The sequence below is a fragment of the Salvelinus namaycush genome, chromosome 7 (assembly GCF_016432855.1).
Source record: "Salvelinus namaycush isolate Seneca chromosome 7, SaNama_1.0, whole genome shotgun sequence".
In the NCBI taxonomy this organism is placed as follows: Eukaryota; Metazoa; Chordata; class Actinopteri; order Salmoniformes; family Salmonidae; genus Salvelinus; species Salvelinus namaycush.
In genome coordinates, this window is record NC_052313.1 from 27,806,570 (window position 1) to 27,833,830 (window position 27,261).

General features: G+C 41.8%; 1 protein-coding gene across 1 annotated transcript in view; it reads right to left on the reverse strand.

Moving 5' to 3' along the window:
* Positions 1 to 27,261, reverse strand: part of LOC120050422 (disks large-associated protein 1-like) — a 130,824-nt gene that overhangs the window by 88,490 nt on the left and 15,073 nt on the right. The window contains exon 4 of the mRNA XM_038997012.1: positions 5,628 to 5,808. Coding sequence (XP_038852940.1) covers positions 5,628 to 5,808 — 181 coding nt within the window. The remainder of the gene's footprint in view (positions 1 to 5,627; positions 5,809 to 27,261) is intronic.

Consider the following 27,261-nt stretch of genomic DNA (forward strand, 5'->3'; position numbering starts at 1 on the left):
CAAGGTTGGTTAAACAATACTATGTGTGTTAAAAAAGGCACATTTCGGTAAATTTTGCTGCCGAATAACTGACCCTCATTAACCGGTCAACAAATGGTAAAAAAAAATTTTTTTTATTAAATGATACGACCAACAGAAAATACTATCAGAGCTCTATATATATTGACGAGATGCTTATGTTTCCGCCCTAACAATTGGAGTCGTCCCAAGGCGGGAAGGCAGGCGACAAGCTTAGGCCCAAAATAAGCGCATTGAAACTTCTCTCTGATACTTCGCCCTCTTCCTCTCTGATACTATGCATGCATACAAGGACTGAACATTTTTCATTAAAGAGCTTAATTGAAACATGCAACAATAGCAAGCCTAACATCTTACAGTCAAAATGCTATAGTCTATTATTGAACATGCAACTCCTGTAATGAAGCAGCTAATAAAACGTCATTTTCAAACATTTGCCAAAATGCAATTCGCGGAAAACTGTATTAAACTGCGCACCTAATGCGAGCAGTTCCATATGTCACAGAGATTAAAATCTCAGTTAGAAATTTAGCAACTACAATGAAAGGTTGCTAATATGACTAGGATTGTGCCTTTGGCTTCAGGACAAAGAAAGAAAGTTGATATGAAAACCAATAGAACGGGTTAAAATGGCATGAGGAAGTCTGCCTCCACGTTTCTATGGATGGATTTTCGCAAGGCTACTTTGAAGTGAGGTAAGACATGCCTCATTATTTGATGTAAAGTAAAACATTCTGGTTTCAAATAATTATACTGCCTCAAGCTCATATTGCAAAGTGGTGGGTGATGCTCTGATAGTCAACGGTAGGCCGGCTATAGCCTATGCAACCGAATGGCGAATGGGATGCGCGCTTTACGAGTTGAGATTGATAAATAAAAATATCTCCTTTTTAATCTTGGCCACCAAAGTTTTTCACAAGCGATTGCATTTAGAATTGTTATTTGTTGCGTAATGATTGGGCTCACAAAAGCAGACATTTTGAGGAGCTACTCTCGCGATATCTTACAGGTGGTAGACTATTCTGCTCCTCAAACTAGGCTCTGTTGCTGTGAGCGTGTGATAAATAAAATTCATGATGACTAACGAAAATACACACGCGCCAATTTAATTCCACAAAATTATGCAAATTAACCTATAGAACGATAAGCATGACAGGTCAAATAAATATTTGGAGGCTAACCGATTAACATCCCTATTGTGTGTGTGTGTGTGAGCGTATGTGCATGCCTGTGTGTGTGTGTGTGTGCGTGTGTGTGTGTGTGTGTGTGTGTGTGTGTGTGTGTGTGTGTGTGTGTGTGTGTGTGTGTGTGTGTGTGTGTGTGTGTGTGTGTGTGTGTGTGTGCGCGTGTGTGAGCTGGGCTGGATCTGGAGAGGCTGGAGCAGGGAGGGACGCTTGAATGCCTGAGGGCTCTGTGCCTCTCCCTGTGGGCCCCTGGAGGGCCACATTGTTGGTGCTCCAGCCAGAGGTGCCCCCATCCTCCTCTCACTCCAAATGAGTGAGGACAGGACCACTACTCACTCTCCATCACACACACTGTGACATCTTATTTCTGGGATACACCGTTCAAATGATGTGCTTTGTAACACCAAAACGAGTGGCAACTGAGCTGCCACCAACACAAAGGAGACTAAACCTTAACTTTGCTGGAGTATTGAAACACATTATCCTGAGATGTTTTGAAACATTACATGGTGTGTTGTAACACCACTTAATCAAGTGTGCAACACCTTGCCAGGGACAGGGAGCCCTACTGGGAAATGTTGAAAACATTGTTGAGGTGTTTCGAGTTCTGTTTAGTGCAGAATTAGATACATTCTAAGCTTCTTAATACTATTTTGGTGTTTCTGGAATATTTGAATGTTTACACTTGATTTATGTATCTGATAATTTGCCCGATTAACCCATTTTGGCAGGCATTGCTGAGCACAGTGCTCCTTCCACCAACATTAACTAGAGGTTTTACAACAAGCATGGCAGGATACTGTATTTGCCGCTACCATCAAAAATGGTAAATGTGGGAATGGGTCACTCTCATCATTGAATGTCATTTTCCTGAGGGTTTTGATGTCTGTTCATCATGATCCATTACACCTCATGGCGCAACAAGCTAATATTAATATAGAAGTATATTTGTCTTTCTTCAAACATTGTGTAAACATTTTTGAATTACCCAACATCCTCTAAAAACAGAGCCACATGCAAGATAAGAAGTGCAAAGAGATTAAAAACAGACTCCCAATGAGTTCAATCACTCAATTTTAAATCTTTGGTTATCCTCATAAAATATACTTACATTTTGAGCAACATATTAAATTGGATTTATTCTTACGTTTTTTGATCAAATGAAATGAACAAATCAATGAAATTACTTGCATTCACTTTTATTAAGTACTTTTTTTTTTGTTGGTCCATTTCAATTCACTCCGGAGAAAAAAATATAGTGCGGCTGTGTGGTTCAGTGTGTAACATTTCTGTGAAATTCAAATGAAATGTACCATCTTACTGCCTCAATGGTTCAATTCCCACTTCCACCTGTCCCACTTTCAGGCCTTCTCTGTCTACTCCTGTTTCTAATCTGTCGAAATAAATCACTGGGAAAAAATGAAAGTGGAATTCCCAAAAAATATTCTCCACATGCCCTCATCATCAATCAATATTTAGGCTATAAATCATTTGCATTTCTTAATCATTTGATTGTATGAGAGATATGTTTTTTTTGTGTCTGTGTTTTCATGGAGCCTTTTACATGCACTGAAACCCCACAAAGTGTTTTCACAACACTCTCTTAAATCACAAATATTCAGATTTAAGAAACACTTTGGGTTTTGAACACTTTTGGTTCAGAAAACTTGTTTGCTCAGCTCCTTAACACAAGGATATATGAGCAGATGCTTAAGGTCTACTTTATAAAGCGTGCCACCAGTGCACATGGCAGTAATTGCTTTTAAACAACGGCTGTGCAGCATTACTGTGGCGAGAGACATAAATCACACTGGTTTTCCAAGGTGTGCTATGAGAATTAAGCATCTAGCAGGAAACAATGTATGTTGTATTACACGAAACAGAGCATTCGCAATTAGCTGATCTGCTAATGACCAGTGGTGGCTAGAATTAAGAGAATGGAACGGTATCAAACACATGGTTTCCATGGGGGTCCTGAGTGGCGCAGCAGTCTAAGTGCTAGAGGTGTTACTACAGACCCTGGTTTGAATCCAGCCTGTATCACAACCGGCCGTGATTAGGAGTCCCATAAGGCAGTGCACAATTGGCCCAGGTTTGGCGCGGGTAGGCCGTCATTGTAATTAAGAATTTGTTATTTTTCTTTTCTTTTCTTTTTTTCTTTATTTAACCAGATAGGCCAGTTGAGAACAAGTTCTCATTTACAACTGGGACCTGGCCAAGATAAAGCAAAGCAGTGCGACACAAACAACACAGAGTTACACATGGGATAAACGAACGTACAGTCAATATCACAATAGAAAAGTCTATATACAGTGTGTGCAAATGTAGTAAGATTAGGGAGGTAAGGCAATAAATAGGCCACAGCGGTGAAATAATTACAATTTAGCAATTAAACACTGGAATGATAGATGTGCAGGAGATGAATGTGCAAGTAGAGATACTGGGGTGCAAAGGAGCAAAAAAATAAATAACAATATGGGGATGAGGTAGTTGGATGGGCTATTTATAGATAGGCTGTGTACAGGGGAAATGATCGGTAAGCTGCTCTGACAGCTGATGCTTAAAGTTAGTGAGGGAGAGATAAGACTCCAGCTTCAGTGATTTTTGCAATTCGTTCCAGTCATTGGCAGCAGAGAATTGGAAGGAAAGGTGGCCAAAAGAGGAGTTGGCTTTGGGGATGACCAGTGAAATATAGCTGAGTGGGTGCTGCTATGGTGACCAGTGAGCTGAGATAAGGCGGGGCTTTACCTAGCAAAGACTTATAGATGACCTGGAGCCAGTGGGTTTGGCGACGAATATGAAGCGAGGGCCAGCCAACGAGAGCATACAGGTCGCAGTGGTGGGCAGTATATGGGGCTTTGGAGACAAAATGGATGGCACTGTGACAGACAACATCCAATTTGCTGAGTAGAGTGTTGGAGGCTATTTTGTAAATGACTTCACCAAAGTCAAGGATCGGTAGGATAGTCAGCTTTACGAGGGTATGTTTAACAGCATGAGTGAAGGATGCTTTGTTGCGAAATAGGAAGCAGATTCTAGATTTAATTTTGGATTGGAGATGCTTAATGTGAGTCTGGAAGAAGAGTTTACAGTCTAACCAGGCACCTAGGTATTTGTAGTTGTCCACATATTCTAAGTCAGAACCGTCCAGAGTAGTGATGCTAGACGGGCGGGCGGGTGCAGGCAGCGATCGGTTGAAGAGCATGCATTTAGATTTACTTGCATTTAAGAGCAGTTGGAGGCCACGGAAGGAGTGTTGTATGGCATTGAAGCTCGTCTGGAGGTTTGTTAACACAGTGTCCAAAGGAGGGCCAGATGTGTACAGAATGGTGTTGTCTGCGTAGAGGTGGATCAGAGAATCACCAGCAGCAAGAGCGACATCATTGATGTATACAGAGAAAAGAGTTGGCCCGAGAATTGAACCCTATGACACCCCCATAGAGACTGCCAGAGGTCCGGACAACAGGCCCTCCGATTTGACACACTGAACTCAATCTGAGAAGTACCAGGTGAACCAGGCGAGGCAGTCATTTGAGAAACCAAGGCCGTTGAGTCTGCTGATAAGAATGCGGTGATTGACAGAGTCGAAAGCCTTGGCCAGGTCGATGAAGACGGCTGCACAGTATTGTCTTTTATTGATGGCGGTTATGATATCGTTTAGGACCTTGAGCGTGGCTGAGGTGCACCCATGACCAGCTCGGAACCAGATTGCATAGCGGAGAAGGTACGGTGGGATTCGAAATGGTCGGTGATCTGTTTGTTAACTTGGCTTTCGAAGACTATAGAAAGGCACTGACTTGCCTAGTTAAAATGTAAAACATATATGCTCGGTACCATTTTATTTATTCCATCAAGCTATTACAATGAGCCATTCTCCCTTTAACAGCCGCCCAGTACTTAGGACAACCCTGCAGTCCATGTGCAGTCCTAGCTGTTGAAAATGAAAGCAGTCCTGTTTCGGCTCTAATGAGAAAGCCTAATTGGAATATTTCTCTATGAATGTCATTGGAGTCTACAGAAGAGGAATGAACAGACAGACAGGATGATGGGGGGGGGGGGGTCAGGGAAAAGATGGGCTGTATTTCAAATTAGTGCTGTGAATTTTACTCTGATCATCAGACCTGAAGAAAACAACGCCCAAATGTTTGGAGATGGTTTGGTTTAATTATCCGCTCCCATGGGATTGTTGCTTGAATGATTGTTTGATTGTTGATTTGGGGCTGGTTTGGGGTTGGATTGTTTTTGGTTTGGGGTTGGTTTAAGGTTGGTTTGAGGTTGGTTTGAGGTTGGTTTGGGCTTGATTTGGGCTTTTTCAATGGTTCTTTAGGGTTGTTTCCTCTCCCCTGCTACCGTTGGGAGTAAGTAAGGACAGGAGACAGTTAGGGGATGGGACAGGGGGAGGTACGCGCCCCCAGGGGCACCAACCTGGCTGATGGTGCTCATGGCTCTCATGTAGCTCTCATTTCGCGAGCGGAATTTGGGCGAGGCCAGGAGCCCTGCCGGGTCCAAGCTGTCCAGGCTTCTATTGATGGAAACCTCACTCACCGCCCGCAGGTAGCTGTGGCTCCGGATCTGCAGCTTGGGAGAATGCGAGTCAGTGGAGATCCTGCAGTAAGACAGAGAGAGAGACAGAGAGGGTTGGAGAGAGAGCGATAGAGAGAGAAGGGGGGGGGGTATGCATGAGAGACAGCCTCATGCATCTTCAATCGCTTCAATCTACAACCGCTTCAGGACCAGCCCATATCTAATCAACAAGCATATTGTCTCAGAAGCTGCGAACGTCCTTGGAATATCTTTTGATTCGCACGATAAAGTGGAGAAAAAGGACTCTGATCCATATAAGTAGTGGGGAGATGTGTGTGAAAGGGGTGGAGGAGAGAGATTAACACGCAGACACACACACACCCAAACACACACACACAAACATACACACAAACACACACAGCTCTCCCGCAGAGGAAGCTGAAGGGTGAGCTCATTAGCCCTCATCTGCAGGCACCAAGCAGGTGTGATATCCTTCAGCACCTTCACACCTGTGTGTGTGTGTGTGTGTGTGTGTGTGTGTGTGTGTGTGTGTGTGTGTGCACGCGGGCACGCGCGTGTGTTTGTAGGTCCACAAATATAACTCCACATGCATTTTGGTGTTATGCAACCTATGAAAGTAAATAGCTTACCTTCTTTCTATGAGAAATTACATCATTACAACGGCATCGGACAGACAACATAAACATCGGACAGACAACATAATATTAACACATGCAATGAAGTGAATGTGTAGAAAGTTGAATTGTTTTTCAAACAGGACACACATGAACACACACACACACACACACACACACGCACACACACACAGAAACACACACACACATCCTCTCTCTCTCCTGTGACTCTCTCCCTCCAGGTCCAGTCTGTCTTAATTATGTATCGCCTCCTTAAAATAGAGCGTGGTTACCACGGCGAAGCAAACCCGATTACTCATTCTTGGATGGATGGAACATGGGGCGAAAGATGGGCACACAGGGACTGGTGCAGTGAGGGGTGGAGACAGAGGAGACAGAGGAAGAGGCGAGAGAGGGGAATTGGTAAAAAGGGGTGAGACAAGGGATGAGAGTGGGAAAGAGAAGGGTCATCGAGATGGAGAGCGGAATAAGAGGAATACACATTCACATTGAGGGAAAGAAGGAACGACAGAAGGGGACAGAAACTTGATTGAAATGTATTTCGATACAGTGTGATCTCTTTTAAGACACTCTAAAACTCAACGATATTGACAGGATTGGACTGAGGGTCTATGAAGACCACAGGAACTCTATCCCTCCACGGTCTCCATCCATCTGCTGACTGATCAACCCCTGTGGGACTGATTACCATCAGGAACATGTTTACTGTGTCCGACCAAATGCAAGAGCCTGCCTGCAATCACCGCGACCTCAAAGGGGGTCGTGTTATCCTGGAGAGGCCCAGTGGAACAGGTCTGCTTTAATGAACACATGCTACTCAGTAGACCTAAGGCCCTGTGTGTGTGTGTGTGTGTGTGTGTGTGTGTGTGTGTGTGTGTGTGTGTGTGTGTGTGTGTGTGTGTGTGTGTGTGTGTGTGTGTGTGTGTGTGTGTGTGTGTGTGTGTGTGTGTGTGTGTGTGTGTGTGTGTGTGTGTGGGTGTTTGTGTGTGTGTGTGTACAATCCTCCATAACAGAACAACAAGCTGTGTTATGTATGTCACTCTCTCTCTCCTTCTTCCTCTCCCTCTCTCTCCTTCTCTCTCTCTCTCTCTCTCTCTCTCCCTCTGTCTCTTTCTCTCTCTCCCTCTGTCTCCTTCTCTCTGTGATTACATTATGTTGTTATTATAATGCATTATGTTATTCAGGAAGTCTGTTTCCGTCAAAATAGAATGATGAAGAAATTTGAAATCTAGGCCAGGAGTAAATTCGTTTTACTGAAATAATACAGACAGAGGGAGTTTGTTTGTCAGTGTCAAAATGTATGTCATTATTTCTCACCAAACGCTTGTTTTTTCTTTAGCTAGAAAATAATAATCCTCACAATTTAGACTACGTTTTTATTTATGGGTTTTAATCGACCCAGAAATTGGCATTGTGTTCTGGCTCTGTCTGGGGGTATCATCGGATGGGGCCACAGTGTCTCCTGACCCCTCCTGTCTCAGCCTCCAGTATTTATGCTGCAGTAGTTTATGTGTCGGGGGGCTAGGGTCAGTCTGTTATATCTGGAGTTTTTCTCCTGTCTTATCCGGTGTCCTGTGTGAATTTAAGTATGCTCTCTCTAATTCTCTCTTTCGCTCTTTCTTTCTTTCTCTCTCTCGGAGGACCTGAGCCCTAGGACCATGCCTCAGGACTACCTGGCATGATGACTCCTTGCTGTCCCCAGTCCACCTGGCCGTGCTGCTGCTCCAGTTTCAACTGTTCTGCCTGCGGCTATGGAAACCTGACCTGTTGACCGGACGTGCTACCTGTCCCAGACCTGCTGTTTTCAACTCTCTAGAGACAGCAGGAGCAGCAGAGATACTCTAAATAATCGGCTATGAAAAGCCAACTGACATTTACTCCTGAGGTGCTGAACTGTTGTACCCTCGACAACTACTGTGATTATTATTATTTGACTATGCTGGTCATTTATGAACATTTGAACATCTTGGCCATGTTCTGTTATAATCTCCACCTGGCACAGCCAGAAGGGGACTGGCCACCCCTCATAGCCTGGTTCCTCTCTTGGTTTCTTCCTAAGTTTTGGCATTTCTAGGGAGTTTTTCCTAGCCACTGTGCTTCTACACCTGCATTGCTTGCTGTTTGGGGTTTTAGGCTGGGTTTCTGTACAGCATTTTGAGATATCAGCTGATGAAAGAAGGGCTATATAAATTGATTTGATTTGATTTGGTTGTTGGTAAACACATCAACTGAATAAATCTGTGTCCTAAATGCAGGATTGGTTATGTTACTTTCTAAATGTAATCCATTACAGTTACAAATGACCTGTCCAAAACTGTAATCAGTCACATACCTTTTGGATTAACCAAACTCAGTAACGTAATCTGATTACATTCCGTTACTTCTAGATGACCTTCCCCTTAAGAGGCATTAGAAGAAAACAAAAATGTATGTTACCAATTGAACGACATCTATTGCAGGATAAATCAATGTTAAAGTTTACATAGCTGGCTATATATGGATGTTACATTTTACTTTATGGGTTGGTTATGTAGGCTTCTTCTAACCCATTGCTTTCTACTACATATAATAATAAGATTAAATTCTATCTTTACATTAAAAACCAAAGTCTATCAGAATTCCAGTCATTCCAATAAATGTTATACCCTGGAAATATGGAAGTGCAGATTAGCCACATTGTTTTACCTGAGCATGACCCCAAAACTAAGGATTTATTAGCCAGCCCTACTCTGTTGTTTTTTGTTGTCATGGAGGACTGATTGGGCTCATTGATTCGAGTTGAAAAATAAATGCTGCGCTCATGGAATGACATGCTTTGCCAAGAGTTTGCAAAGCTGTCATCAAGGCAAAGGGTGGCTACTTTGAAGAATCTAAAATATAAAATATATTTTGATTTGTTTAACACTTTTTTGGTTACTACATGATTCCTTATGTGTTATTTCACCGTTTTGATGTCTTCACTATTATTCTACAATGTAGAAAATAGTAAAAAGAAAAGAAAAACCATTGAATGAGTAGGTGTGTCCAAACCTTTGACTGGTACTGTATACATAATTTATAAGTCCAAAAATAGATGTAACAACTACAGATTGTCCCTTTAAGTCCATCAAAAGTGTACAAGTTTGAGCATGTGTCCATTAGGCCTATGGATTTTTTTTCTCAGCATGAATTAGATTGAACAATAAAAGCCCCACTTTTATTCCATAGGCTTGGATCCGCACTGTGCAGCTGTTGCAAGAGCGCACTGGCTGTCCACCTGTTTCAAAAACAATGATTGATAGGCAGCTTAAACTTCTTGAATTCATCCATTATTGGGTTCAAATACATATTTAGATTTGTGAACAGCCATCCGAAACAACCACAATCCGTAAGGCGCTAATAGCTAAATGAGAGAGCAGCAGTGTGATTCACATCAATGCATTATGTAGATATCAATAATAAGTGATACCCGTATCGCCGTAGACTACACCACTGCTGTCATCCTTACCTCCAACCGTTTATTCAAGTTGGATAATCTTTGGATGCCGACAGCAGTCGCACCATTGGAAGACACAGCTTGGACTGTAGCCTACAAAAGCCTATTCCTGCTCTTTTCCCGCGATCCATCAAACACATTTGGAGTGTCATCATAGTGGTCTCTGACTTGTGGTCAGACTCGCTCAGGTGGAACCACCTTAAACTTGCCCCTTTTTTTCAATGCTGATTTGAATGTCATTGAGAAAACAGAGAAGTGTCAAAGATTTTTTTTCTCGCAAACATCCTTTTTGAATTTAAAAGTAATCCTCTAAGTAATCATCTAGTTTTTCAAAAGTATATTTAATCTGATTACAATATTTTTGCTGGTAACATAATGGATTACAGTTACCGTTTTTTTTATTATTATTTTTTACATGTAATCCGTTACTCCCCAACCCTGCCTAAATGGTACACTATTCCCTATATAGTGCTCTATATATGACCCATAGGGCTCTGATCAAAAGTAGTGCACTATATAGGGAATATGGTGCCCTTTGGGATGGAAGCACTGTCATTACAGTTCTTTAGTATCACCTCAGACCATTGTTAAGAGCTATTCTCAATAAACAACAGTCAATCACTACGCTATAATAGCCCTATTGATATCTATCATAGTATACATAATATGGAGACCAATATCTAAAATGCTAGAGAGAAGACTCCGACATGATCCTAAACTACGGTCACATTCCAGGCTGACTACATTGAAGACGTATGCCAGATCTCAGAAGGCCTGGATAGGTGTAAACCCTCTTGAACGATAGGGCAAAATTGAGATTTAAACACCAACTGGTAATGTTGCATAGTTTTAGAAAGGTCTGTAAGTCACCTTTCTGGTAAACATTGCTGAGGTGTACTCCTTTTTGAGGACACAAGCTCAAGTACATTGTACAAACATGATAAAATCATATCATCAGATTATTTTTCCTTTTCAACAAAGGTGGGGTAACAGGGCTTGCAATGATTTAAATGTTTTCTAAATATAGTAACAGTCAAATTATAAACAACTTACTACACGATTTCACCTTTCCTATAACTGTGAAATAAATATGGTTCTATTTAGTGACAGCACAATATTGGCATTATTTCATATAACTGACGACAGAGAGACCTTTCTCCTAAAAGTCCACTGAGCGGTGCAGAGTCGCCATTCAAATGTGTGCAGACTCGTTACAACTTTAAGCACGATTTTGTCCGTCTGTGTTTCAATTCCACACATTTATTTGAAAAAAAAAAGAACTGTTGAGAGCTATAAATCCACCTGAGAACATCACTGCGAGATTAAACTACTATTGTTGCATCTGCTAAACTCCCTAATTTCATATGCGCTATTGCATGCGCAGCTGTGAGCTTCACTGGCACGGGAAATCGTTCCTTTGTCTGGATAGGCCTGAAAATGTGACGTGTCGCTCCCGATGCAAATAACCGACTGCAATAGTGCATAAGTATCGGGACAAGCAGCGCTTTTAGGTGGTTTAAGGCAATTGATGTTGTGTCGTTCAAAGAGTGTGCTGTACACAGAAATATCAGTCGGGACTAGTTCAGAACCACTCAAAGTCCCCTATAAAGGGGACTTAACATCTAAGAGTTAACATTCAGTCGCTAGTGAAAGTCTCCACACCCCTTCCACAGTCTTCACATTTTGCTGCTTAAAATTTTTTATCTATAAAGGGAATTGATTCGTTTTTTTGTCCTATCTATCTATACCACCTACTCCACATTATCAAAGTGAGAGAAAAATGATAAAACATTTCCAAATGCATTATGTCTTCACAACCCAGAGTTAGTGTAATACTTTGCGGAAGCACCTTTGGCAGCCATTACAGCGCTGAATCATTTTGAATAAGATTCTACCGACTTTGCACAATTTTTTAGGGCAACATTTATCCATTGTTTTTGTCAAAATTGCTCAAGCTCATTAAATTTGGTTGGGAGTCATGACAGCAATATTCAATATTCAAAAGTCCAACCCAGATTTTGAAACAGATTTAACTCAGGACTGAGATTAGACCGTTCAGGAACACTCAACACCTAGGAAAGCCATTCTGGTGTGCCCTGTAGTTGCTGCCACTTTGGAAGGTCTCTAGAAGTGCAAGTGATATAAAACACAGAATATTCATTGATATATGTGTAAATACTCCACCTATTTTTTACGGTATTGTACTGTTTGTCATTACACAGTACTTTCTTTAATACCGTATTTATATTATAGTAATTGCACTGTAGTACGAAATACAGACATTTACTTGCCACTGAGATGCCCGTGAGATACTGTCAAATTCAGTGTACGCAATCAAAACATGGAAAATGTTCTAGACTTTTTCTTTCACTTTGATAATGTGAAGTAGGTTGTGTACATCAGTCTGAAGAAAATCTAATTTATTCTCTTTTAAAATAGACTGTGCAAGGGGTGTGTAGACTTTCACTTGGCACTGTATAAGCTCTCTCTGTCTGTCTGTGTGTGTGTGTGTGTGTGTGTGTGTGTGTGTGTGTGTGTGTGTGTGTGTGTGTGTGTGTGTGTGTGTGTGTGTGTGTGTGTGGAGATGGGCAGAATTTCTATTACATGTTGTTAAGGTTGTCGTAGTCGTTCTCCTCCTCAGACGAGGAGGAGCATGGATCGGACCAAGATGCGGAGTAGTAGGTATTCATGTTTTAATGAACAAACAACAAACACTACAAATTACGAAACTCTACAAACGTGACTAACCTGAAAACAGTCCTGTGTGGCCCAAACACTGACACAGGAAACAAACACCCACAAAACACCAGTGAAACCCTGGCTGCCTTAGTATGACTCTCAATCAGGGACAACGATACACACCTGTCTCTGATTGAGAATCATACCAGGCCGAACACAAAATCCCAACATAGAAAAACAAACCTAGACCAACCCACCCAACTCACGCCCTGACCAACTAAAACAAATACATAACAAAGGAAAACAGGTCAGGAACGTGACAGAACCCCCCCCTTAAGGTGCGAACTCCGGGCGCACCAGCACAAAGTCTAGGGGAGGGTCTGGGTGGGCGTCTGTCCACGGTGGCGGCTCTGGCGCTGGTCGTGGTCCCCACCCCACCATAGTCAACCCCCGCTTCCGTGGCCTCCTCCCAATATTCACCCTCCATGTCAATCCCGCTATTCCAAAAGGCAGTAACAGACTGAGGGGTAGCAGTTGACTGAGGGGCAGCACCAGGATAAGGGGCAGCACCAGGATAAGGGGCAGCACCAGGATAAGGGGCAGCTCCGGACTGAGTGGCAGCTCATGACTGTAGGGCAGCTCATGACTGTAGGGCAGCTCATGACTGTAGGGCAGCTCATGACTGTAGGGCAGCTCATGACTGTAGGGCAGCTCATGACTGTAGGGCAGCTCATGACTGTCTGGCGTCTCTGGCAGCTCCTGACTGGCTGGCGTCTCTGGCAGCTCCTGACTGGCTGGCGTCTCTGGTAGCTCCTGACTGGCTGGCGTCTCTGGCAGCTCCTGACTGGCTGGCGTCTCTGGCAGCTCCTGACTGGCTGGCGTCTCTGGCAGCTCCTGACTGACGGACGGCTCTAGCGGCTCCTGACTGACGGACGGCTCTAATGGCTCGGGACAGACGGGCGGCTCTGAAGGCTCGTGGCAGACGGATGGCTCAGATGGCGCTGGGCAGACGGATGGCTCAGATGGCGCTGGGCAGACGGATGGCTCAGATGGCGCTGGGCAGACGGATGGCTCAGATGGCGCTGGGCAGACGGATGGCTCAGACGGCGCTGGGCAGACGGATGGCTCAGATGGTGCTGGGCAGGCAGTCAGTTCAGACGGCGCTGGGCAGGCAGGCAGCTCAGACGGCGCTGGACAGACGAGCAGTGCAGGCGGCGTTGGGCAGACGGCCGACTCTGACCTGCTGAGGCGCACAGTAGGCCTGGTGCGTGGTACCGGAACTGGAGGCACTGAGCTGGAGACACGCACCATAGGGAGAGTGCGTGGAGGAGGAACAGGGCTCTGGAAACGCACTGGAAGCCTGGTGCGTGGAGTAGGCACTGGTGGTACTGAGCTGGGGTGGGAAGGTGGCGCCGGATATACCGGACCGTGAAGGAGGACACGCGCTCTTGAGCACCAAGCCTCCCCAACCTTACCAGGTTGAATGGTCCCCGTAGCCCTGCCAGTGCGGCGAGGTGGAATAACCCGCACTGGGCTATGCAGGCGAACCGGGGACACCACCTGTAAGGCTGGTGCCATGTACGCCGGCCCGAGGAGACGTACTGGAGGCCAGATACGTTGGGCCGGCTTCATGACATCCGGCTCGATGCCCAACCTAGCCCTCCCAGTGCGGCAAGGTGGAATAGCCCGCACTGGGCTAAGCACGCGTACTGGGGACACCGTGCGCTTTACCGCATAACACGGTGTCTGACCAGTACGACGCCCTCTCACTCCACGGTAAGCCCGGGGAGTTGGCTCAGGTAACCAACCCGGCTTCGCCACACTCCCCTTTAGCCCCCCCCCAAGAAATTTTTGGGTGAGCCTCTCGGGCTTCCAGCCGCTCTGCCTTGCTTTAGCCTCATACAACCTCCTCTCCGCTTTCGCTGCCTCCAGCTCCGCTTTGGGGCGGCGACACTCCACTGGCTCTGCCCAGGGTCCTTTACCGTCTAGGATCTCCTCCCAAGTCCATTCCTCTTTTCCCCATTGCTGTTGTTCTTGCCTTCCTTCTCCACTCCGCTTGATCCTGTTTTGGTGGGTGTTTCTGTTAAGGTTGTCGTAGTCGTTCTCCTCCTCAGACGAGGAGGAGCATGGATCGGACCAAGATGCGGAGTAGTAGGTATTCATGTTTTAATGAACAAACAACAAACACTACAAATTACGAAACTCTACAAACGTGACTAACCTGAAAACAGTCCTGTGTGGCCCAAACACTGACACAGGAAACAAACACCCACAAAACACCAGTGAAACCCTGGCTGCCTTAGTATGACTCTCAATCAGGGACAACGATACACACCTGTCTCTGATTGAGAATCATACCAGGCCGAACACAAAATCCCAACATAGAAAAACAAACCTAGACCAACCCACCCAACTCACGCCCTGACCAACTAAAACAAATACATAACAAAGGAAAACAGGTCAGGAACGTGACACATGTATTTGAAATACGTATTTCAATTACTTTTGAATATTTTGTCATATGAATTACACTGGGCTGAACTACAGTCCAATGTATTTTGTATTTTCAAAATACTGTCATTTGTATTTTTAAAATTCTGTAATTTGTATTGTCAAAATACAAAATACTTTCCTATACCATTTTTCTTAATAGTAGTTCACATTTTGTATCAAAAGTCTGATAGCACTATGGTGTGATAAGAGCATCTGCTAAACTAACTAAATATAAATTAATATGTAAAAATGAACAATTGCAAAGCATGCAGAGTATTATTCTAATGAGCTCCGTCCTGAAACAAGGCCAATAACAATACCCAGTGTGCTTTGCAGTTCATTTTGGTATGTTCATTTTCACATATTCATGTACAATTTGGTCATTTAGCAGACACTCTTATCCAGAGTGACTTGCTCAACTAAGATAGATAAACGTTTCACCCTGCTGGTCATCTATGAACATTTGAACATCTTGGCCATGTTCTGTTATAATCTCCACCCGGCACAGCCAGAAGAGGACTGGCCACCCCTCATAGCCTGGTTCCTCTCTAGGTTTCTTCCTAGGTTCTGGCCTTTCTAAGGAGTTTTTCCTAGCCACCGTTCGTCTACACCTGCATTGCTTGCTGTTTGGGTGTTTTAGGCTGGGTTTCTGTACAGCACTTTGTGACATCAGCTGACGTCAGAAGGGCTTTATAAATGTATTTCATTTATTTTTTTGAAACAACAACATACTGTATCACAGTCATAGCAAGTAAATGTTTTTGTAACCGTTACTGAGAATGTTGTTGCTGTTCGGGCCGGCTACTCGCAAATTTATTTTTGTGCTGTACAATACAAAATACCTGCGTTTTAATTGAATACATTACAAATTACAGGTATATTCTAGTTAATTTTGATACATTGATCTTAATGGTATTTTCCATTCCTGTGTGTGTGTGCGTGCGTGCGCGCTTATGGGCCATTTAAAGTCATTAATTGCCTCTGTGCTGCACCACCGTTACATAATTGGCGTGGCACAGTGCTCAGCTCTCTCCATAATGATGACTGAGCATCCAGAGGGAGATTCATTGATATTCACCTCATAGAAGCATGTTTATTACAGAATTCATCATTCACTGACTGCAGTGGGAGCAATAACAAACACTTTTATTCTTCTCTTGACTATGTATGTGTCCTCACTGTGGCGTTTCATAGCCAGTTAACATGCCGCGTGTACGCACACACAGGGAAGGGCAAAAATGACAAAATACCATAAAGAATATCAATGTATCACAATACACAAAATATTTGTATTTTGAAATGTATTTCATTAAAATACATGTATTTTGTATTTTCAAATATAATACATTTGCAAGTAGGCGGTCCAAACAGCAACAACATTCTCGGTAACGGTTACAGAAACGTTTTACTTGCTATGACTGTAATATGTTGTTGTTTTTCTACTGTACCTTAGTTGAATGCACTGGCTGTAAGTCACTCTGGATAAGTGTCTGCTAGATGACCAACATTTAAATGAATACATGAAAATGAACATACCAAAATGAACTGCAAAGCACACTGGGTATTATAATTGGCCTTGCTTCGGGGCAGAGCGCATTAGAATACTACTCATCATGCTTTAGAATGGTTAATTTTTACATATACATTTAGTTAATTCAGCAGACACTCTTATCACACCATAGTGCCATCAAACCTCTGATACCAATGCAGGGTGAAAGGGGGCCACTTGTTATAAAAATACATGGAAGTGTAATGTAATACAAATGACAAAATACTCATAAGTAATTGAGATACGTGTAACGGAAATACTGCCCATCTCCACACACACACACACACACACACACACACACACACACACACACACACACACACACACACACACACACACACACACACACACACACACACACACACACACACGTCCCTAGTAGTAATGACATGATCAGGCAGTTACATGGGAGGTAATGGACAGATGCCAGTGGAGGCTGGTGAGGGGAGGATGGCTCATAGTACTGGATGGAAAGGATTGGTATCAAACACATGGAAAGTATTGATGGGGAAACTAAGCTTCCTGAAGCATTGAGCATTTTCAGCCAATTGTGTCGGGAGAAAATGTAATTACTTGAGGCTTTGATCAAAACGTTATACACTAGCGGCACATGCTGGTCAAAATCATTTCCAAACCAATACAAAACCAATCAGGTTGTTGCTCGACAAAACGAAGCTTTCGGACGTCATTGATCACGTGCTCCTGATAAAGTGATACAAGCATCGGAACACTCCTTCGAAGTAAAATGCTTAGCGATGTCGATGCATGCCTCGGAGCTCTGGTATCAAACGTAACATCACTAATGGAAAGAATGTGTTTGATGTATTTGATGCCGTTCCATTGTAGGCGTTGCAGAGGTTGTTTACGTTGCCTCTCAATTTTAACTGCCTTTATGAGCTTGTCGTTGCTTTTGTTTTCCCCATGTACAGTATTATTGATCTTTGGGTGCTACTATATGCACCTTTGTTTTAATGCACTTCAATTTTAGTATTGTCATGTTTATTTTTGCTATTTTATGTTTTTATTGGGTATCTTGAAAGGCAAAAATATAATGTCTTCTTCTTCTTCTTCAATTGTATGTGTCCCTTCTCTGATTTAAAGTGCCACAAACCATCACAGACAGACGTGTTGCTTCTGTGCTGAGACTACATATTATTAGGCTTGGGGACGTGACTATATACTAGGCTAGGGGATGTGCCTACATACTAGACTAGGGGACGTGACTATATACTAGGCTAGGGGATGTGCTATCAGAATATGTGTCCAGAACAGAAGAAGGAAGTGTTGGGAAAGAGATAAGAGACATGAGATGAATAAAATGGAATAACATCAGCAAGATTAAGTAGTTGTGATATGAAGTCATGTGTTTATTGACAATCTCATGTCAATACACTAAAAAATAAAGGTGCAAGTTGGAACCAAATAAGGTTACTGAGAGCAATGCCATAAGGGAACCAATTTAGAGTCTTTGAAGAACCATAAATGAAATCATTCTTTGAAGAAAGAAAAATCCCAAAACAGAAATGTTTCGGCCCTCCAGAAACAGAATTGAATAGCCCCGCTGTAGGGATTTAAGCCTTATTTCCCACTGTGCTTTTCAAGATATTTTTTTTGTTGCATTACCAGTACCACCCATATGTGTGTTTGCTAGTGACATGGTTGTTGGATTCATTCATTTTCAATCCTATGGTCTTAACCAAGTGAGAACCTAAGATACTATGTTTCATTATCAATAGGGGGGCGCTGTTTTCACTTTGGAAAAAATCGTGCCCAAATTAAACGGCCTCGTACTCTGTTCTAGATCATACAATATGCATATTATTATTACTATTGGATAGAAAACACTCTGAAGTTTCTAAAATGGTTTGAATTATATCTGTGAGTAAAACAGAACTCATTTGGCAGCAAACTTCCATACAGGAAGTGAAAAATCTGAAAACGAGGCTCTGTTTCAGGGCCTGCCTATTCAACTGGCTTTTATTTATCGATATGTATGCACTTCATACGCCTTCCACTAGATGTCAACAGGCAGTGGAAGGTTGAATGGGGTGTCTAGCTTGATCTGAGGCCGAATAAGAGCTTTTGGAGTGACAGGTCCGGTATTTTCTTTGTCTTCGACGGCGCGCGGGGGAGCTCGACATTGTCTTCTGAAAAGCGTTAGGTATACACGGCGAATATCTCCGGCTCTGATTTTATTTGATACATATGATAAAAACATCATAAAGTAGGTTTTTTCAACCGAGTTTTATCAGTTTATTCAACGTTTAATGGGACTTTTGGAATTTTCCGTTCTTTGCGCCAAGAGAGGATGGGAATGTTCGCGCCACAATGCTAGCTAAGGTTGCTAATTCGACAGAAGAAATGGACATTCTAAAACCAAACAACGATTTATTCTGGAAATAGGACTCCTTGTACAACATTCTGATGGAAGCTCAGCAAAAGTAAGAAAACATTTATGATGTTATTTCGTATTTCTGTGTAATATGTTGATGCCTATTCTCCGCCGTGTTGGTGAGCGCTGTCTCACAATAACCCAAGCTGTATGTTGTGGTAAAGTTATTTTTAAAAATCTAACACAGCGGTTGCATTAACCTGTTTGGACTTCAGGGGCAGTATTGAGTAGCCGGATAAAAGGTGCCCATTTCAAACGGCCTCGTACTCAATTCTTGCTCGTACAATATGCATATTATTATTACTATTGGATAGAAAACACTCTCTAGTTTCTAAAACCGTTTGAATTATATCTGTGAGTAAAACAGAACTCCTTTTGCAGCAAACTTCCTGACAGGAAGTGGAAAATCTGAAATCGATGCACTGTTCTAGGGCCTGCCTATTAAAGTCCTTGATATTTATTAGTTTAGATGCACTTCATACGTCTTCCACTAGATGTCGACAGGCAGTGAGAGAAGAAATGGAGTGTGTAACTTGATCTGGGGTCGCATAATAGCTTTCGGCATGATGTGTCACCAGTTTCCTGTTTTCTGGAGAGCGCGTGAAGGGACCTGGTATTGCCTTCTGTAAAGCTGTCGTTATGGACGACTAATATCTCCGGCTTTGATTTTATTTGATACATGTGACAATATCATCGTAAAGTATGTTTTTTCAATATAGTTTAATCAGATTATTGAAATTTTTTCGAGAGTTTTGCCGTGTTCCGTTCTCTGAGTTTGTTGACGATGGAGAGATTCGCGCCACTTGGCAAGTGTGCTTGCTAAATCGAGAGGGAAAAAGGCCGTTCTAAAACCAAACAACGATTGTTCTGGACAAAGGACCCCTTGTACAACATTCTGATGGAAGATCAGCAAAAGTAGGACCCATTTTATGATGTTATTTCATATATCTGTCGTACATGTGAACTAGTAGTTTGCGGCCAGGTTTTGGGCACGCTCTCGCCATAACGTAAACTGCATATCGTAATTAAGTTATTTTTAGAATTCTAACACGGCGATTGCATTAAGAACTAGTGTATCTATCATTTCCTATACAACATGTATTTTTTAGTTATGTTTATGAATAGTTATTTGGTCAGAATATGTGTGTCAGAAAAAGTGTCCGAAAAATATCCGGACGTTGTGGGAAAAAGATGCTACGTTAGCACAATGTATAACCACTGATTTCAGCTCTAAATATGCACATTTTCGAACAAAACATAAGTGTATGTATAACCTGATGTTATAGGACTGTCATCTGATGAAGCTTATCAAGGTTAGTCAAAAATTATATATCTTTTGCTGGTTTGTTACGATCGCTAACTTTTGCTGCTGGGGAATGGCTTGTGTTTCTGGCTATTGTGGTAAGCTAATATAATGCTATATTGTGTTTTCGCTGTAAAACACTTAAGAAATCGGAAATATTGGCTGGAATCACAAGATGCCTGTCTTTCATTTGCTGTACACCATGTATTTTTCAGAAATGTTTTATGATGAGTATTTAGGTATTTGACGTTGGTGTCTGTAATTATTCTGGCTGCTTTGGTGCTATTTTTGATGGTGGCTGCAATGTAAAACTATGATTTATTCCTCAAATATGCACATTTTCGAACAAAACATAAATGTATTGTATAACATGTTATATAAGACTGTCATCTGATGAAGTTGTTCAAGGTTAGTGATTAATTTTATCTCTATTTTGTCGGTTTTGTGAAAGCTACCTATGCGGTGGAAACATGGTGAAAATATGCGGTTGTGTGTTTGGCTATTGTGGTTAGCTAATAGAAATACATATTGTGTTTTCGCTGTAAAACATTTTAAAAATCGGAAATGATGGCTGGATTCACAAGATGTTTATCTTTCATTTGCTGTATTGGACTTGTGATTTCATGAAAATTATATTATATGATATCCCTGTCCCGTTAGGCTAGGCTATGCTAGTCAGCTTTTTTGATGAGGAGGATCCCGGATCCGGGAGGGTGATGAAGTAGAGGTTAAAATGTAATTCTGAAAAGTAACAGAAATCGCATCAATTAAATCATTTTTGTATATATATATATATTCATCTCCCTTCTGGCATATCTCTTATGATACAGTTCACAGCAGCACTAATCAATGTGTAGACTTGACATCTGAGTTTTGAACGAACCCTTCTGTTCCATGCTGGCTGAACACCTAGCTAGCCAGTAACTAGCTAACACCAGACACAGATGAAACGAGAATCATATAAGTATCTTTGCCATAGATGAATAGGGTCAACTTTTAGTTATATTTGCTGACACCCTACAGTTACATTTTGGCACCAGTAGAGTAGCTATCTAGCTATATAAATCACGCCCCTCTGGTGTATTAAAATGAGAGTTAAGATGGTGTCACCTTGTCCCCTTAATAATGAATCCAAGTGTTTGACGTGAGGGAGGGGGCCAGTAACTTTATGATCAAACTTTATTAATCTAGAAGTATAACAGTTGTTAAAATACTTTGTGAATTTCACCAGGTTCATATATTTATATAGCATGTTGATTTGTTATTACGCATGCTTGCATCCTGGGAATAGGGGAGCGCGTACAGTGGCTTGCGAAATTATTCACCCTCCTTGGCATTTTTCCTATTTGGTTGCCTTACAACCTGGAATTAAAATATATTTTTTTTGGGGGGGGGGGGGTTGTATCATTTGATTTAAACAACATGAATACCACTTTTGTCACGATCGTTGGTTGAATTAATGGACCAAGGCGCAGCGTGCATAGAGTTCAACATGTTTATTGGATGAAACTCACAGAAAACAATAAAGCGCAGAACGAAACGTGAAACTAATGTAGTGATCGCAGGCAACTAGACATAGACAAGATCCCACAAAAACCCAGTGGGAAAAAGGCTGCCTAAATATGATCCCCAATCAGAGACAACAATAGACAGCTGCCTCTGATTGGGAACCATACCAGGCCAACATAGAAATTAAAAAACTAGACTACCCACCCTAGTCACACCCTGACCTAACCAAAATAGAGAATAAAAAGGATCTCTAAGGTCAGGGCGTGACAACTTTGAAGATGCAAAATATTTTTTACTGTGAAACAAACAAGAAATAAGACAAAAAAACAGAAAACTTGAGCGTGCATAACTATTCACCCCCCCCCCCCCCCCCCCCCAAAGTCAATACTATGTAGGTGCCACCTTTTGCAGCAATTACAGCTTCAAGTCTCTTGGGGTATGTCTCTATAAGCTTGGCACATCTAGCCACAGGGATTTATGCTCATTCCTCAAGTCAAAACTGCTCCAGCTCCTTCAAGTTGTATGGGTTCCGCTGGTGTACAGCAATCTTTAAATCATACCACAGATTCCCAATTGGATTGAGGTCTGGGCTTTGACTAGGCCATTCCAAGACATTTAAATGTTTCCCCTTAAACCACTCGAGTGTTGCTTTAGCATGATGCTTAGGATCATTGTCCTGCTGGAAGGTGAACCTCCGTGCCAGTCTCAAATCTCTGGAAGACTGAAATAGGTTTCCCTCAATAATTTCTTTGTATTTAGTGCCATCCATCATTCCTTCAATTCTGACCAGTTTCCAGGTCCCTGCCGATGAAAAACATTGGATGGTGTTCTCGGGGTGGTGAGAGGTGTAGGGTTTGCGCCAGACATAGCGTTTACCTTGATGGCCAAAAAGCTCAATTTTAGTCTCATCTGACCAGAGTACCTTCTTCCATATGTTTGGGGAGACTCCCACATGCCTTTTGGCGAACACCAAACGTGTTTGCTTATTTTCTTCTTTAAGCAATGGCTTTTTTCTGGCCACTCCTCGATAAAGCCCAGCTCTGTGGAGTGTACGGCTTAAAGTGGTCCTATGGACAGATACTCCAATCTCCGCTGTTTAGCTTTGCAGCTCCTTCAGGGTTATCTTTGGTCTCTTTGTTGCCTCTCTGATTAACGCCTTCCTTGCCTGGTTCACCGATGTTTGGCATGACATATTTGTGCTCTACAAATGTTTTGTCTTTTCTTCTGGATGCAGGTATGTGGTTTTATCTATCTAAAATGTACGCTATGTGTTGATACATCATAAGGAGAGGCTGTACTAATTTTTGTATTCTAAAATAATTTTGATGCACGAGGAGAGAAAGAGGTGATGATTAGCAGAACATATTTGTGCTCTACAAATGTTTTCTCTTTTCTGTTGGATGCAGAGAGAGAATTATGATACATTAAAACAACTTGATCTCCGAAGTACATGTCTTTAGTCTCAAGTAATTTTTCATACTTTGGTCATCATACTTTGATCTGGTTTGCTTCTAATATCATAACATTTAATGAAAAACATGATTTTGACTGTTCATGACCGTGAACACATTGCATATTTTATAAGGCCTTCTTTTGAAGGCCTAGTTTTAACCTAATATATAGTTTACAAGCCTGCAAGTTACATCATGCTGGCTTACAAAATGATATGCAATTGCTATTGGAATTCAGCCAAAGTGGGGATATCCATCATTTGGAATTTTGATTCACCCACAACCTGCATTTAGAATGACTGCCAGGATTGGAACAGACAATGATATGATACTACCTTAAACATTTAAACTGGAACAATCATTTCAGTAACGTGTGCAATAAGTCCAAGTAACAGATTGGAATAGTTTAGAAAAATGTATGTTATTTATATTTGAGTAGCATAAGATTAATTAATCAATCAATGTACATGCAAAAACATATATATTGAAACAAACAATAAACAATTCAAAAATCAACCTGCAAAGGCGCATGTTGGGAAATATGATAATGACGGGCGTGGTTTTGGTTCAACTCTGGTTATTAACGCCAACTCTGGGCTTAATTTTTTTTAGGGATAGGCCCCTTTTTTCTCCACTTCCTATCTGAATGATATGCCCAAAGTAAGCTGCCTGTAGCTCAGGCCCTGAAGCCAGGATATGCATATAATTGGTACCATTGGAAAGAAAACACTTTGACGTTTGTAGAAATGTTAAAATAATGTAGGAGAATATAATTCAATAAATAAGGTAGGAGAAAATCCAAAGAAAAACCATTTTTTTTTTTTGGAGAGAGACCATTCTCTTAGAAATGCAAGAGAAAGGTTATATTGAAAATTATTCTCCCTCAATGCAATTCCTATGGCTTCCACATAGTCTATGTTCAAGGTTTCAGGCTTGTAACTTCAAAAACTAATAAGAAAAATCAGTTTTAGTAGAAGGACAAATAGAAACGTATTTTGACTTGTTGAAACAAAGTTTAGGGGTAGATTTTCGGATTCCTTTCTCTGCAAGTTGAACGAGTGGATTACTCAAATCGATGGCGCCAACTAAACAGACTTTTTGGGATATAAAGAAGGATTTTATCTAACAAACGACACTACATGTTATAGCTGGGACCCTTTGGATGACAAATCAGAGGAAGATTTTCAAAAGTAAGTGAATATTTAATCGTTATATGTGAATGTATGAAACCTGTGCCAGTGGAAAAATATTTTGATGTGGGGCGCCGTCCTCAAACAATCGCATGACATGTTTTCGCTGAAATAGCTACTGTAAATCGGACAGTGCAGTTAGATTAACAATAATTTAAACTTTCAGCCGATATAAGACACGTATATGTACCTAAATGTTTAAAATCCATAATATTTATGATTATTTATTTGAATTGAGCACCCTCCAGTTTCACCGGAAGTTGTCCCGCTAGCGGGACACTGATCCTTACCTCTAAGTGTGAATTTAACTCTTTACAGTGTTAATTGAACTATTGAATCAACACTAGAAATGTTGAATTGAGAAATAAATCTAGTTAACATGGGCCAATTTGCTGAGTGCTATGAAAAGAACATCTGCATTTCAAGAACCTTTTAGAATTCTGAAGAACAGTAGATGCCACGTCAAGAACCCCACACTTAAGAGGAAACTTAAGAGAAAAAGCCATTAAATAAATGTAAAAAACCTCTGTGTAGGATGGGTGGTCCTGTATCTGTATGAGCAACTTTTATGTTTTTATCGTGTAAGCAGCTACATGATTACTTTCAGATGTTTCTCCATACTGTTGAATTTTTCATGAACACATACAGTGAAAGGACTTTGCTGTTGCGTCAGGAATTAAAGTCTCAACACAGGACTTCTTGAAAATTCTGAAATTCAACTTCTAAACCATGGAAGTTAACAGAGAGAGAAACATCTCTTTTAGGGAAGGGAAATGAATTGACTATTGTAATATGTCCATAAATGTCACCTGACTGAAGAAACGGACTGGCCAAAGGGCAGTTGGGTAAATGCCAGATGGATTGGTCCATCTTTAGGCCAGTAGGCCTGTCTAAATTGGGGGTTTTGCACATAATTAGCATTATTTGGCTAATAATGGTGGCCTCGAGGGAAAGAATGGGCCAGTGTGTTAGAAATGCTTGAGCCAATTTCCGGTCCCAGTCTGTCCCTGCCTAGGAGGGTCTGAATCTATAAATCAGTAATATATCATGTTGAGTTCCATGCAGAAGGAGAATCCAACCATACACATTAAAGTGCATACTGAGCACAAACATGGAACATGGAACATCAGGGTCATGGATACAAAACATTCCATACAATGTATGTCCCCAAATGGCACGCTACTCATTATTTAGTGCCCATAGGGCTCTGGTAAAAAAAATAAGTGGTGCACTGTATGCCGTATGAGGCATCAGCTTTGAATCAACTGCTCCAACCCCCACCCCTCACCACATGCACAGAACACACACACACACATACACAAAACAAAAAACACATGCTGTAGGCATGATTTGCGTAGTGTTAATGTAAACTTGTAGATGCACAGCCATGAATGCATTTGCATGGACTGTACACCAGACCTGGGATAACTATAGTTTTTAACTACACTTTGTGGAAAGTAACTATTTTTTCAGGGGAACAAATAGTTTATTTCGAGGTCACTCCAACTACATGAATACAGATCCCAACAAATTACAAACTTTTTAAAATTATTTGAATACAGCTCTCAGAAATGAAACTATTTTTCAAAACAATTTGAGTATACACTGAACACAAATATAAACGCAACATGTAGGGTTGGGTTGGTTCCGTGTTTAATGAGCTGAAATAAAAGATCCACGAAATGTTCCATACGCACAAAAAGCTGATTTCTCTCAAATTTGGAGCACAAATTTGTTTACATCCCTGTTATTGAGCATTTCTCCTTTGCCAAGATAAACCATCCACCTTACAGGTGTGGCATATCAAGAAGCGGATTAAACATCATGATCATTACACAGATAGATGCACCTTGTGCTGGGAACAATAAAAAGCCACTCTAAAATGTGCAGTTTTGTCTTAAGGGGAGAGAGAAACACAATGCCATAGATGTCTCAAGGGAGAGTGCAATTGGCATGCTGACTGCAGGAATGTCTTGATGCGCTGTTGCCAGAGAATGTAATGTTAATTTCTCTACCATAAGCCGCCTCCAACGTTGTTTTACAGAATTTGGCAATACGTCCAACCGGCCTCACAACCGCAGACCATGTGTATGGTGTCGTGTGAGCGATCGGTTTGCTGATGTCAATGTTGTGAACAGAGTGCCCCATGGTGGTGGGTAGGCATAAGAGAGTAACAGAGTGCCATTATGGTATGGGCAGGCATAAGCTACGGATAACAAACATAATTACATTTTATCAATAGTAATTTGAATGCACAGAGATACTGTGATGAGATCCTGAGGCCCATTGTCGTGCCATTCATCCGCCACCATCACCTCATGTTTCAGCATGATAATGCACGGCCCCATGTCACAAGGATCTATACACAACTCCAGGAAGCTGAAAATGTCCACGTTCTTCCATGGCCTGCATACTCACCAGACATGTCACCCATTGAGCATGTTTGGGATGCTATGGATCAATGTGTACGACAGCGTGGTACAGTTCCAGCCAATATCCAGCAACTTCGCACAGCCATTGAAGAGGAGTGGGACAACATTCCACAGGCCTGATCAACTCTATGCGAAGGAGATGTGTCACACCTCATGAGGCATCTGGTGGTCACACCAGATACTAACTGGTTTTCTGATCCACGCACCTACCTTTTATCTGTGACCAACAGATGCATATACTAAGTTGTGACGCTCAACTACTGTATGACTCTTTCAACATAACACTAGCAAGATTTAAAGCTGCAATTCAATTTATGAGACCTGAAAATACTGCATAGTTAATTCAAAACCATTTGCAAACATTGCAAACAGCAATTTAAATGCTTAGCAAAAACAAATTTGAACC